The following is a 14,903-nucleotide window of genomic DNA, read 5'->3' as shown; positions in this document are numbered from 1 at the left end:
TATCTTGTCTTTGTGGTGTATTCAATTGAATATAGGCTGAAGAGGATTTTCAAATCATTGTATTCTGTTTTTATTTACATTTTACACAACGTCCCAACTTCATTGGAATTGGGGTTGTACATTTTTTAAGCATTCTTTGCATTTGCTTGTGTGTTTTTTAATTTGGAAGCATTGTGTACACACACTATCAGTCACATTTGTTTTCCTTCATGGAGCGATCAAATGAATCATCTGAGTTTTGGCAGAAATATTGTATTGCTTGACAAGCTGTCAGATTGTTTGAGTTGTGTTGAGTTGAGTTGTGCTAAGTTGTGTCTGACATAACAAGCTTTGTGTGCACGTTTCCTGTGTGCTGTGCATATTTGGTTTTACATTGCGTCAACTTGATAAGTACACTACATCTCGCGTGATGCACTTGATGTCACTTGCACAAGCGAGCTATGAAGGAATTCACCTGATTTTGATCCATCCGAGCTGCACGCCATCCACACCTCTGCCATCTCCACCAGTGTCCTCCTGCTCAGCACTGTCCACTGTTAGCTGTCACAAATCATCCTAACCTGACCTGTTTCCAGCAGCCCATAAGGGACCGTTTCAACGGAGGGGTGGGAGAGGGGAGGTTTGGACAAGCAGGGTGTGGTAGAATGGTTCGTTCTCCTCTTCATTTTGCACAGTGTTTGAGTTTACTGTTGACCTGTGCTTCAATCTTTCTCACCTCTCTGCCATTGTTTCATATCGCTCTGTTGCTTTCCCTGCATCTCCCTGTTGATCTGTTTCTCTGCTTCCCACTGCTGTGATTAACTGGGCTCTGTCTTTATGTCATATGTCTTTTTAGGCCCACGCGGTGCATCGCTGGCTAATCGATCAGGACAGTAGTGTGAGCTCTGAGATGCCGGATGGCCAAGGAGTATGGCACTATGATGATGAAGTAAATGCCTGCAACACGTATATTTGGCTTTTCTTATTCCTCTATCTTTATATGTATATATATATATATATATATATATATATATATATATATATATATATATATATATATATATATATATATATATATTGTATCTGTCACTTAAGGTTTGTGTCACTGTTCTGCTGTTGTTTTTTTAATCTTATTTTTGTTGTGTGTTGCTTATGGTATTATAGTTGTGGTTTCTTTGACTTTCGAGTGCTGCTGTTGTGCTGATTCAGTCAGGTGTTGTGGGATCAGGCTAGAGCTTTTTTTCTGTCATTGCTTGACATATTACTAACTGACTGATTCCCCCCTGCCTATTTGTTTTGAGTTTTTTCTTTTCACATGAGTGTCTACATCTATATCAGTGTTTGTGAAATATTTCAGTTCTCAAGAAGCATATTACAAAGCAAGAGTCCACGGGCAAAATATAGTTTTGACATTTTCTAGACTTCTAGATGTTTCAGTTTGTCAATGGATCCTATAGTGTAGAAACACACAACCCAGGTTCATAGTAGTGATACTATATAGAAAACAGTTCTATTTTTCCTGTGGGTTCTTCTGATATATAAAATATGCTCGTGTCATTTGTACCATATTGTGTTTAGGATTAAATCAAAGTGTGTGTATGTGTGTTGTGGGGGTTGTATCTTTAGTCTTATCAGTATGTCTGGTGAAGAATTGTGTGCATGCTGCATTTCCGTCCTTGCATGTCTGCAGCCTGTGTGTTTGGTTTAAATTTGGTTTGTCCGTCTGTGCTTCAGTTTTTTTGTGGTGTTTTTGCTGTGCAGTAGTGCTGTGGTTATGGCTCATGTACCAGTGCTGTGGCATTGATTTGTCATTGTTGTGTTGTGCCTTTCTAGTGCCTCTCTTTGTCATGCACCGTGTCTGTGTTTTGTCTGGTTTTATCTGTTTTAAACAGTCTGAGATACGTTTGCCAAAGGTTTTATTGCATAGTCTCATAGATGATCTTGAATCCATTTCGACTCACTGGAGGATAGATCATCTAAGTGCAATAGAGCTGCTGGGAATCATGTTTCAGACTAATCTTTCCCTGATGATTTCCCCTCAGATCCTACCTCCTCCTTCCTCTCATGTTAAATTCCAAAACCTTTGATCTTGATACAGAGACTGACTTATTGATCAAATCTCTAAATGCTCCTCCAAACTTTGCATTCAGGCAGCTTTTACTTAAACTTTGTGAAAAAATTTAATGTCAAAACAAATTTGTAACTGTAAAGACATGTAGTTGAAGGGGTTTTCACCTCCAGGAAGTTTCAAGATTTTCAAGTCAAACTGCCACAAACTGTAGTTCATGACGCCCTTTGGCCTTTTGGCTACAAAACAGCTGTCCCACCATGTAGCCACACCAACAACCACAATGCTATATCAACAGCAAACACAATCACAAGACCTGGCAAAATGTCAGCAAGAATGATCGTAAATTGTGACAACATCAATAAGAAATGTCATGAACTTGTTGCAGGGGCAGTACAACATTCATTGTGTATATATCTAAGACATTGCCACAACAAATCCAACTCAGGTTACTTCCCCAGCCAAGACGGGTACCCATTTCGATCTGGGTGGACTGAGACAATGCGGATGAAGTGTCTTGCACAGATTGCGTGAGCAGTAATCAAACCCAGGACTGCACATCGGTAAACCAGCTCCTTAAGGACTGAGCTACCTGCTCTGCTTTTGGTGAAACACACAGCAATGCTGTGTACTTGTCCTTGGTGGCTTTTCTTTAGTTTATTTGGTTCCTTCTGTTAGATCGAATGGATAAAGCCAATTTTTCTGCTTTCCAGATATTTCATGACTGGAAAATTTCAGACTTTCCTTTCAACATATTATTGGGACACATAATCTGGGCTCTGGGGAACCCAGTTCATATCTGTCTACAGTGACTTTACTCCACAGCAGTTGCTCCAACACCACCCAATATGGTTGCACCTGATGACATAAACATATAGTAATCAGCTAACAGACAGAGAGGTTTTTCCTCCCACTGCATATAACAGAAATAAAAATAAGTATAAATGCAACATGGCTAATGGGGAAGTCCTTTTTTTATTTTAATTTTTGTTCTTTGACATTATAAACATATAAGAAACTATTGCATTAGGTGCAGCTGTCTAAAACTATTTGACAGGTGAAGACTTAAAGTATAATGTGGCTCATCGCTACATTCAGCACATATATATATTCTCATTCAATCATTTAGTTTCTTCAGGATTTACACCTTTTAATTTGTTGAAAACTAAACTGAAACACACAAATCTATTATTACTGTCACTTATTGACTTCACTCTGCTCTTCAACATGCTGTACATGCTGTCTTCTCCCTCCTAATATAATGTGTGACATCTTGGAGCAATTAATTTCCAGCTGGAACAAAATAACACTTAAATGCTGTTTTTAATTGCAACTGTTTAAATAATAAAATAAGCCATAAACAGTTCTGCTTATGTCAGTCTGGTGCAGTGATTCACTGGCTTACTGTGTGTTGGAAGCATTTAATATTGTATAACAAGCTGCGTATGACAAATGGATTGCCTAGGGGTCAGATTAGGTCCTCACCATTAAGGCACCTGTGTGCTGGACTATGCCAAAATCTCGTAAATAAATGATCACAGAACTGTTGGGCTTCGGGAAACAAATACCTATCCAGCTTCATTTGCCTGAATCAGGCCTGAAATATCCTAAATGTTGGCTCAGTACAGCCCAAAATCTTGTGTATGTAGAATGATGTGACACTGGTTGATATTTCATTACCCAGAGTATACATTTTAGATTGATGTGTACTTAATATGATCATTGAGTGTAGGTCAGGTATTTGAGCATGCACTATTGCATTGCATTGCTGAATCCACCATACTGTGGGGAGCATCCTGGGTCCTGGATGGCAACCATCCATGCAGACAGCTGCTCCATGCCCACCTCTTGAAAGTAACCATCTATCTGTCACAGCCAGGAGAAACATGGGTGTCCCCTTAGCCCTCTCCAGCTGCTGTGATCCTTGAAAATTCTATGTGCTGGATCATGAAAAGAGAAATGCACCACATGGCCAAAATGTCAGCGCTAATGTTTCCTCATAATGCACGGGATCATCTACTGCAGCGTTTCCCAGTCCTGGTCCTCAGGACCCAAAGTACTGCATATTTTCCATTTATCCTTAAACTAATCAAATCAAATCAACTTTATTTATAAAGCACTTTAAAAAAAAACAGCTACAGCTGAAACAAAGTGCTGTACACAAGGGGACATACAAAAGGCAACAAACCACAAAGTACAAATAAAAAACAAGCCCCCCCCCCCCCCCCCAAAAAAAAATAAACTAAAACAAGTAAAAACAGTTAAAACAGCCAAAACAGATCAAGAATCTCATTCTGGGTTAAAAGCCAGTACATAAAAGTGGGTTTTAAGATTAGTTTTAAAAACAGAAAATGAAGAGGCCTGCCTGATGTGGGGCGGTAACTCGTTCCACATCTTTGGAGCCACAACAGCAAAAGCTCGGTCCCCTCTGAGCATACGCTTGCACCTTGGCACCTCCAGGAGGAACTGATCAACTGACTGGAGGTGGCGAGCAGGGGCGTAACAATGAAGCAGCTCAGAGAGGTTGGGCGGGGCAAGGCCATTTAAAGATTTAAAAATAAATAAAAGAATCTTAAAATGAATTCTAAAATGCACAGACAGCCAGTGGAGGGAGGCCAGGAAAGGTGTAATGTGCTCACTCTTACGTGCACCAGTTACCAGACGGCGGCAGCATTCTGAACTAGCTGGAGACGTGCAAGTGAGGACTGGCTAATTCCATAATAAAGTGCATTACAGTAATCCAGCCGGGAGGTAATAAAAGCATGGATTGCTGTTTCAAAGTGCTGATGTGCAAGAAAAGGCTTAACCTTAGCAAGCTGCCTTAAGTGAAAGAAACTCAGACTGACTACTGCACTGATTTGGTGGTCCAGTTTAAAATCGTTGTCCATCTTAAAACCCAAGTTTGTGATAGTAGATTTTGAAAAGGCTGACAAAGGCCCCAGATTGACAGGTGAGGAAGAACAGGAGCTGCTAGGGCCAAAAACAATCACCTCTGTTTTCTTTTCATTAAAATTAAGAAAATTCAGTGCCATCCATCGGGTCACGGGGGCAGCAGCTCAAGCAAAGCCGCCCAGACCTCCCGATCCACACACACCTCCCCCAGCTCCTCTGGGGGAACCCCAAGGCGTTCCCAAGCCAGCCGAGAGATGTAGTCCCTCCAGCGTGTCCTGGGTCTTCCCCGGGGCCTCCTCCCAGTGGAACGTGCCCGGAACACCTCTCCAGCGAGGTGTCCATGGGGCATCCGGAAAAGATGACCGAGCCACCTCAACTGACTCCTTTCGACGTGGAGGAGCAGCGGATCGACTCCGAGCTCCTCCCGAGTGACCGAGCTCCTCACCCTATCTCTAAGGGAGCGCCCAGCCACCCTGCGGAGGAAACTCATCTCGGCCGCTTGTACTCGCGATCTCGTTCTTTCGGTCATGAGCCAAATCTCATTCCATGAGCCAAATCTCATGACCATAGGTGAGGATCGGAACGTAGATCGATCGGTAAATCGAGAGCTTTGCCCCCCTCAATGCCATCCAGGATTTAACATCCTCAAGACAGGACAAAAGGGGCTGAAGAGAAGAGGCATCTTTTTTCTTTAGGGGGACATATCGCTGGCTGTCATCAGCACAGCAGTGGAAGCTGATGCCATGCTTTCTGAGAATGGACCCCAGGGGAAGCAAATACAGGGAGAAGAGTAGGGGTCCAAGAATTGAACCCTGTGGGACCCCATATAAAAGTGGAGCGGAGGATGACTCACAAACCCCGAGGCCAACGCACATAGTGCTACCAGTTAAGTAGGACCTGAACCAGTCCAGGACACTACCACCGATGCCCACAAGCTGCTGCAAATGATTTATCAGTGTGTTTTGGTCAATTGTATCAAAATCAGAGCAGATCAGTTCAGTCAGTTGTGCTCCCCCTACTCAGTCACATCTTGATTAGCTGAACATCAGGATTGGAAAACATTGGTCAACTACATGGCAACACCCAGGTCCAAAATTCAGGTAGCTGAGGTGGGTGGTCCTTTCTCTGACCAAGTCTGAGCACCTTCCAGTGAGTGTTGAAGTAAATAATTACAGAAATTCAACTTCTCTGCACAAAGATATAATACGTACTATGTATGGTTGTTTAGCCATGCTTCTTGCACACTAAAAAAGGAACTGCTGTTTCCACAAGAAAAATTGATGTAACAATTTGCATAGATTTTTTTTTTAAGTTATTTCTTGGTTATTTCAACTTTCAACTGAGTTAATGCCACAAGACTTCTCTAGTTAAGTTGAAATAACTTAAAAAAAATGCAAATTGTTACATCACTTTTTCTCAATAAGACAGCTGTTCATTTTTAGAGTGCGCTTACATTTTACATTTCTTTGCTGTGTAACTCTTAAAAGTCAGAAGTGTAAATTTTAAACAGAAACATCATATCTTCATGAGTGTGCTAAAGGTTGGTGGTTGAGAAATAATGTAAATAATAGATAGTTGAAACTGTAGAGTACAGCAGTGGGTGTCAGAGATCTGCTCGAGACCCACATCGTTACATATTTTCCATATTTCTCTGCTCTCCACACACCTAATTAAAAGTTGAAATAGAACTGTTCACCCAAAATAAGAATTCAATGACAACAGTGCTTAACCTAATAAGGTATAGGACAACTGGGGAAAATGTGGAAATATGCAGTGATGTCGGTCCCAAGGTCCAGGAAAGGTATATAGTGGTACTATATCATTTAGTACAGATTGTTCAGCCTGCTGAGGCATAGAGGTAGTCCTGAGGTAGTCCTGTGTGTGCTCAGTACACAAAGACAAGGAGAAAGTACTGCAGTGAGAAATTGTCCCGAAGAGACCAGTTCCATCATTGGCAGTCAGCCAAGATAGCAATGCTTGGATCTTGCACTAGCAAAATCCTTCCAACAGGGCTCAGCTCCTCAAAGTAACGTTTACTATAGAGTGATTCAGTATTTCCCGCTAATCCAAGCTTCTTTCACATTCTCATTTGCAGGAGGTAAATTTTGATGTTCTCAGACCTTAGACCTTTTATTGCCAAATACTCCATCTCACTAAATGTGCTGTTTTTTTTTGTTTGTTTGTTTTGGGTTTTTTTTTTTTTACAGATTTTTTTCTGAGGTCTAAATTTAATCGAAACCAAAATTAAATCTCATAAAATTCCCCGTCATGAAACACCCCCACTCGTAAAGATGTCAAAGGTCTGTGTAAAGGCCCAGTCCCCTTTGCCACCATTAATGTGTGCCTGCAGAATACCGCGTCTGATCCCACAGCTCTAATTACCCCTCAGTGAGTCCTTGGAGACAGATGCTCATGTAGCCAAGCTCCATTCGTCACAGTACGGCTGCACGGTACACTCAATATGGAAAAAAAGCAAACTGTCACACGCCGTAGTGTCACATAAATTCTGAACCCTCTGAGTTTTTCTGTTCCAGCTGCTCCCCACCCCACTGTACATGCAGACTATATAAGGAAGCCCATTCATGTCCAACCACCAGCAGTTGGCTATAATTTGTCTCGGCTCCAGGCGCAGAGGCTAATTTGCATGTGAAAGCCCTTAGTGTATTCAAATATTGTAACTCTCATTTTTGTCCCAGGGTTATTAATACCAGCCTCACAGATTTCAAAATAAAGGTAGCGGCGGCTGTTGCAATTGTGCAAAACTGCAGAAGTTGTATAATAATCTCAGCTGGCCTGAAACCAACTTTAGGAAGAAGATGTATGCTCTTTCTATATTGCTGACCCATTAAGAACTTATGTTTCTGGCTTTTTGCTACAGTGTGGCATCTTTGGGGAGTAATTTGAACATAAAAAAGAACACTTTGAATGGAGCCATCTGAATGAACAACAGACTGAAAAGACCACACGGAGAGGTTCACAATATTATTAAATTTCCAAAAATATATCATGTGATGTACACTAGAGTTTCTATGTCAGAGTTAAGTGAATGATACTGACTGTGTCCTGATGTCAGGCTCTTTACCTGTACAGTGTGTCATGACACATTTTGTGTTGGGTATTTTCTCCTCCAAACATTTTTAAAACCTTTAACAAGACAAACAGAGTCAAGAAACACCAGTGAGACAGAAAGTCAAATTTTACGCGCGGAGTGCAGTCAGGCTGTACACCAAGGCTACACTAAAGTCTGGCCTGCTTTTCCGCTCTTTTTATTAAGAGACGCCCTCATCACATAAACAAAAAACTTGTCCTAAGGGTGGGGGTGATGACGCAAGACAAGTTTCTTCCCGTAACATAAACGCATACGTCAATAAGTGCAGCTGTAAGGAAGAACACTTTCTTTTACACAGGTCAGCACATCTCGTTCGTCTGTTGCAGTTATCAGCTGTTCTGCATCTGCCTGAAGTGTCCTGTCCTTCACACTCCTTCACACTAAGCACCACATCACAACAGTCAAAACGTTCTCTTACTCCCAGTCGTTAGAGGCTGCGAAAACAAAGTTATATTATAATAATAAGTACATCCAGCCCTTCATTCCCAGCTCAGATTGACCCCAGAGTGCTAAAACAAAATTGAATTCTCAGGCTTGGTTAAGACAGGTGCAAAACAGCACAACACCGTTCTCATGAGAAAGAAGACAAAGCTAAAACAAGGTTGAATAACACGTACATTCTCAGGGTGAAGTGCAAAACAGCACAACACCGTTCTCATGAGAAAGAAGACAAAGCTAAAACAAGGTTGAATAACACGTACATTCTCAGGGTGAAGTGCAAAACAGCACAACACCGTTCTCATGAGAAAGAAGACAAAGCTAAAACAAGGTTGAATAACACGTACATTCTCAGGGTGAAGTGCAAAACAGCACAACACCGTTCTCATGAGAAAGAAGACAAATGTACAAATGTTTAACAGTCATAACATATATACAAAATCTTTAACATTCCCCTCCTGTTTATCGCCTGTTAAACATACAGTAGGCATCACTCAGCTTAGCACTTCTTTTTGAGATTTTCACTAAGAGGTTCATCATGGTATGTTTTCTCTATAGGCTTACACCCCAGAGGTGATGTCATCATTGTCACCATCATCGGTGTCTGGGTCATCATACTTCCATTGGTCTGGGTACAGGTCAGGAGAGCCATCGTCCTCCTCGTCGTCGTCTGTCCCCAGAAGTGGATATGATGCCGGACCCCCTCCTGGTCCTGGACTTATTGCTGTGGTTATCATTCTATTTACAAGGCCTCGGAGACATGGAATACAACAACATCCACACAATGTTAGAATTGCAGTAAATACTGCTATAGACACTAATAGTGAAGAAATCAAAGACCTCCATTTTCCCATCCCTTCCAGCCACCAATCCCAGCCTTCGGTGTTTACTCCACTGTGCTCTTTCATCTTCCTGTTCAACGTCCTCAGCCCGTCAATGGCTTGAGTGAGACTGCCGTCTGCAGCCGTGTTGTTGGGAATGAATGTGCAGCATTGTTCTCCGAACATGGCACAAACACCTCCTTTCTCTGCCAACAACATATCCAGAGCAATACGATTCTGGAAGGCCATAAGGGACGTGGCTTCTAACTGTGAATGGACAGCCTTAAATCCTTCCTCAGTCCAATTTCCTAATTTCTGTACATTGTAGTGGATGTAGTTTATTCTGTCCACGTTTTTATTAATTGAACACCACCAACAGATGGAAGATTCGAATCCAGCTGCTATTTGATCAACCAGTTTATACTCGTCAGGCACTCCCCTGGGGACTCCTATTGCGTCAATATATGTTGGATTTCCCACTCCTTTCCAATCTCTTTTCACTCTATGTCTGGCTATGCCTTTCTGCCAATCTTCAGGAATAAGAGAGGCTGCATATGTCGTAACGTCTTCAGGGGTCATGGGTATGGCTTTAACTGGTGTACATCCCAAATTTGTCCATAATATGGCAATCGATATTTTCTGCCAAACAATGTTTCACACGGTGTCAACCCCATGGTACTAGTTATGTTTATATACATTTTTACCAAATCTACACAATGCGTCCATGGTCTGCCTGTTTCCTCCATTGTCTTTCTAAGTCTGTTTTTTACTGTTCCATTCATCCTTTCCACTAATCCGGCGCTTTGTGGATGATAAGCACAATGATTTTTGAGATTAACCTGTAGTGCTTCTCCTACGTATTGCACTATTGTATTAACAAAATGCGCTCCATTATCTGAATAGACTGTTTCTGGTATTCCAAATCGTGGGATGATGTCTTTGCATAATGCTTTAGCCACTGTAAGTGAATCTGCATGTTTTGTAGGGAACAATTCTACCCATTTTGAGAAGGCATCAATTATGACTAAACAAAATTCCTTCCCTTCATGTTTACTCAGCTGTATATAATCCATATGAATCACTTGAAAGGGATATTGTGGTGTTGGAAATTTACCTCTTTGGGGTCTCAAATTGCCTTGTGAGTTGTGTTTTGCACATATCATGCATGCTCTACAATGCTGTTTTGCATATGCATCGAACCCATAAAGACAAAAAATAGATTGCAATTGCGATATCATACCCCCTGATGAGACATGTGTCACGCCATGGCTCATAATAGCTGCCCATTTAAACATATTTTTTGGCAATATGGGTTTCTTTTGTGGTCATACGTACAAGTCATTTGCATACGTAGCTCCTTTAGCTATCCACATTTGTTTTTCTCTGTCTGTTGCCCGCTGTTGCATGTCAGCAAGCAGTGTATGACCTAAATGCAAATCTGGAGTAGTTTCCTGTACAACAAAAATAGAAGAAGCTGCTGCTGCCTCTTTTGCTGCTCTGTCAGCAAAATCATTTCCTTTTGAAACACTGTCAGAGCCATTGGTGTGAGCCGCACATTTGCATATAGCAATTTGTTGAGGCAACTTCACAGCTTGCAGTAGGGCAGTTAGGAGAGTGGCATGAGTCACTGGCTTTCCAGATGATGTCACCATTCCACGCTCCTCCCACAGTTTTGCAAACACATGCACTGTGCTGAAAGCGTACTGGCTGTCTGTATAAATTGATACGGCCGTACCTTGAAACAGATAGCAAGCTGCAGTTAAAGCAACTAATTCAGCTGCTTGTGCTGAAAATGACGATGGCAATGAAGCAGAATCTAATACTTCTGAATTTGTGACGACAGCATATCCAGATTGCGTTTGTCCATAAGCATTTTTAGTGGAAGAACCATCCACATACACGATTGTACTGTTTGGGATGGGTGTGTCCCGGAGGTCTGGGCGTGCTTTCGTACAGACTGTTGCTACATCAAGACAATTGTGCGGCTCACCATCCTCAGGTAAAGGTATCAATGTGGAGGGATTCAATGTTGTACATCGCTCTATCGTAAGGTGTGGCTGTGATAATAGCAAGGACATGCACGAAAGATGTCTTGCTGGGGACAAAAGGCTCATGTTTGTCTGCAACAGAAGTGCAGAGACTGCATGTGGAACTTTCAATGTCAGCTGATGGAATAGAACAACATTACTGCTACTTTGAACAGCCATAGAGGCTGCAACAACAGCCTGTATGCATGGTGGTAAAGCACTTGCTACTGCATCCAATTTAGATGAGTAGTAGGCAACTGGCCTCAATTTTGAGCCATACACTTGAACCAAAACACTAGTCATGAACTTATTCTTACAATCAACTGTTTGAATGAATGGTTTACTATAATCTGGTAGTGCCAAAACTGTGGTTGACACTAATGTTTGTTTTACTTTTACAAAGGCGTCCTCAGCATCTTTGTTCCATTCCAACACGGTTGACATTGAAATATCATCTTTGTACCTCAAATCAGAAAGTGGACTAGTCAACTCTGCATAGCAAGGAATCCATGCCCTGCAATAATTTGTCAATCCAAGAAATGACATCATCTGCTTTTTGGTTTGTGGTTTTGGAGCGTGTAAAATTGCTTCCTTCCTGTCAGACAGGATCGTGCGCCCTGTGGCTGATAACTCATGTCCTAAATATTTTACTTTATCCCTACACAACTGAACTTTGTTTCTACTCACTCTGTGGCCATTGTCAAATAAGAAACATAATAATGCTACTGTGTCAGTTATGCAGTTTTCTCGTGTGTCAGAGGCAATCAAAATGTCATCAACATACACTAATAGTTGGCTATCTGCCGGTGGAACGAAATTGGCTAAACATGCTGACATGACTTGAGAATAAATAGTTGGGCTCTCTGCGTAACCCTGCGGTAATCTGGTGAATGTATATCGTTGTCCTTTAAAGGTAAAAGCAAACCAGAATTGACTATCTGAGTGTACTGGCACAGAGAAAAATGCATTACTTATGTCAATTACTGAGAAACTATTAGAATTTGGTCTCAGCGAATTTAACAAGGTGTGTGGATCTGGGACGCATGGTGCTCTTTTAATCACAGCAGCATTTACTGCCTGCAGATCTTGAATCATTCTCCACCCCACTGAGGGCGGAGCCTTTTTTACAGGAAATATGGGTGTGTTACATGGTGAATCTGGACATGGCACTATTACTCCTGCTGTTAATAAATCCTCTATTACTGGCCTGATTCCATCAATTGCATCAGGTTTCAATGGATACTGTCTTACACATGGTCTGTATTCTGTTTTTGGCCTTATAACTACAGGTTGTGCATTTTTAATCAGTCCTACGTCTGAAGGACCTGTTGTCCACAATCCTGACGGTACTGAAGAGAGAAGAGCATCTTCTTCAGGACTCAACTGAAACACTCAGGATTGTGAAGTGGACACATCAATGTGTGTTCCAGCTGCCAGCACCAATGAGACATTAACTGGCACTTTATACAACTTGGTTGATGGACTGAACTCCGTTCGTGGTCCAACTCTGCTCCAATCAGAGGCTGACAAAGCTGTTATGACTGTCAGTCCCAATTCTTGCCATTCTGTCAAATATGGCTTACAAAGTGACATATGTAATGGCATACCTGTGAATCTCAATTTTGATACATCTTCAGTGGCACCTGTTACTGTTATGACAGCTGTTGAGTTGCCATCATGAATCAAATCGGTCATTGTCAGTTTCACAGGTGAAACATTTTTCAATTTAGTTTCATAGTCACCATCCGGACCTGGAGGATCTTTATGCCACATTGTGACATGCAGGTCAGGTGGTGACATCTGTTGTTCAGGATTTTTTAGTAGGGCTGTCGCTTGCAAGACGACATCTTTACCCCATCCTGCAGCATCTTCTTCTGAAATGTCAAATGTATAGTAATAGTGGAATGTGGGGTCATCGCTTTCTTCTCTTACCATGTTAACGCCTCCTGTGCGTTCAACAACTAATTTCCCTTGTTCCACAATTATGGACAAGCCCAATGCAGTCAATCCGTCTCGTCCTAGGAGGTTAACTGGACATTGTGGCATGCTCAACACTGACATAGTACACGTCAGGCCAAATGGATCTGTCAACGTTATGGGTTTGGTGATAGGGACGTCTGATGTTTGTCCATTTGCAGAGCGAACCCTAAAGATTTCGTTGCTTAATTGATGGACAGGTATGTTGTCATTACATGTGGTTCTACATGCTCCTGTATCACAAAGGAATGTCACTGGTCGTCCATTTACCAACAAAGTCACTTCTGGTTTTGGTACCGGATTTCCCAGCAAGGCACACAGATCCATATCACAATCAGACTGCCTATCTGATGTGGAATCATGGATTATGGATTCTAGTCATTGTGGATACTGTGGCTGCGGAGGATTATTCCGTTGTGGAATTCTCCCTGCTGCTCCCTCAGTAGGTGGATTCGGACAATTTCTATACATATGTCCCTCTCTTCCACAGTTCCAACAAATCAGGGGACCACGTGGTGGCCCTCCCTGTCTGTGCTGCTGTTGTGGTTGCCAGGGTCCTTGATGTTGTGGCTGTCCACCTTGTCTATTTTGCCATGGCTTTTTGGGGCGTTTGCACTGCTTCTGCTGTCTTAAGTTACCCTGCTGGTAATATATTTCATCATCTCCATGTGCTACATACACTCCTTTGTCGCTGTTTCTTGTCTTTTTCTGCTTTAAGACTTCTTCTGCATGACAGCAGTGTGTATGTGTTTCTTCCAATGTGCCTGTAGGCAATCCAATCCAATGTTTCTGTATCCAAGCTTTTATATCCTTATTGGAATGTTGGATCAGAGCGTTTTTCAATTGTTGTTCATACACAGGTGTTCCTGGCAATATGCCACTATGGACCCTAAATACATTCTCAAATCTGCACCTAAACTCTGTCCATGGCTCTCCTTCTTTCTGAGTTGTCCTGGTAATTTCAGTATAATTTATCTTTGGTCCTAACACTCCTTTTGCACGTGTAATCATAGCTTCCACTCTTGTGTCTAAGACTAGATCATCATGTGTCAGTGGTACGCCTTGTTGATCTGCAGGATTCCAGTCTCCGCGTACCTGACTCCATTTAGGGCCACATGCTTTCATCCACACCTGTTGGACTTCAGGTCCATTAAGGTGGTAAGATGTTCTAATGTTTTCTATATCCTGCAGAAAGCCCTCGATATCGACATGTGGCGATGGTATCATGTCGACTGCTGCTTTGATATCATCAGCATTCCATGTCCGATAAACGAGCATGGTTGATAGCTGTCCTGCTGTTCCTGCACGAGGATTTGGTACTTCTATCATAGGATAGGCACCTCCCTGATCACTATGTTCCACCATGGGAGGGGCTGTAGGCACTTTCGCTTGACTGCGTGTTTGTGGTTTTTCTGGTTTTTCTCTTTTTACCTTAGGTTTTACTGCCAAATCATACTGTGGTGGCGGTACATCGTCATCCTCTGGTAGAGGAGATAAAGGTCTCTTTGTCACCGACGATCCAGCCGGCGGTGATTGTTGAGGCTGTTCTGGCTCTCTGTGCTGAATTATCACATCTTCTTCTGCCTTACCTA

The 14,903-nt window shown here is 42.1% G+C and overlaps 1 protein-coding gene across 1 annotated transcript in view; it reads left to right on the top strand.

Annotated features, from left to right (window-relative positions):
• The window catches only part of ank1a (ankyrin 1, erythrocytic a), a 413,130-nt gene that overhangs the window by 173,246 nt on the left and 224,981 nt on the right, over positions 1-14,903 (top strand). The window contains exon 2 of the mRNA XM_034170336.1: positions 836-928. Within this exon, the coding sequence (XP_034026227.1) occupies positions 836-928 (93 nt within the window). The remainder of the gene's footprint in view (positions 1-835; positions 929-14,903) is intronic.

The sequence above is a fragment of the Thalassophryne amazonica genome, chromosome 5 (assembly GCF_902500255.1).
Source record: "Thalassophryne amazonica chromosome 5, fThaAma1.1, whole genome shotgun sequence".
NCBI lineage: Eukaryota > Metazoa > Chordata > Actinopteri > Batrachoidiformes > Batrachoididae > Thalassophryne > Thalassophryne amazonica.
This window is presented reverse-complemented; position numbering and strand designations above follow the sequence as displayed.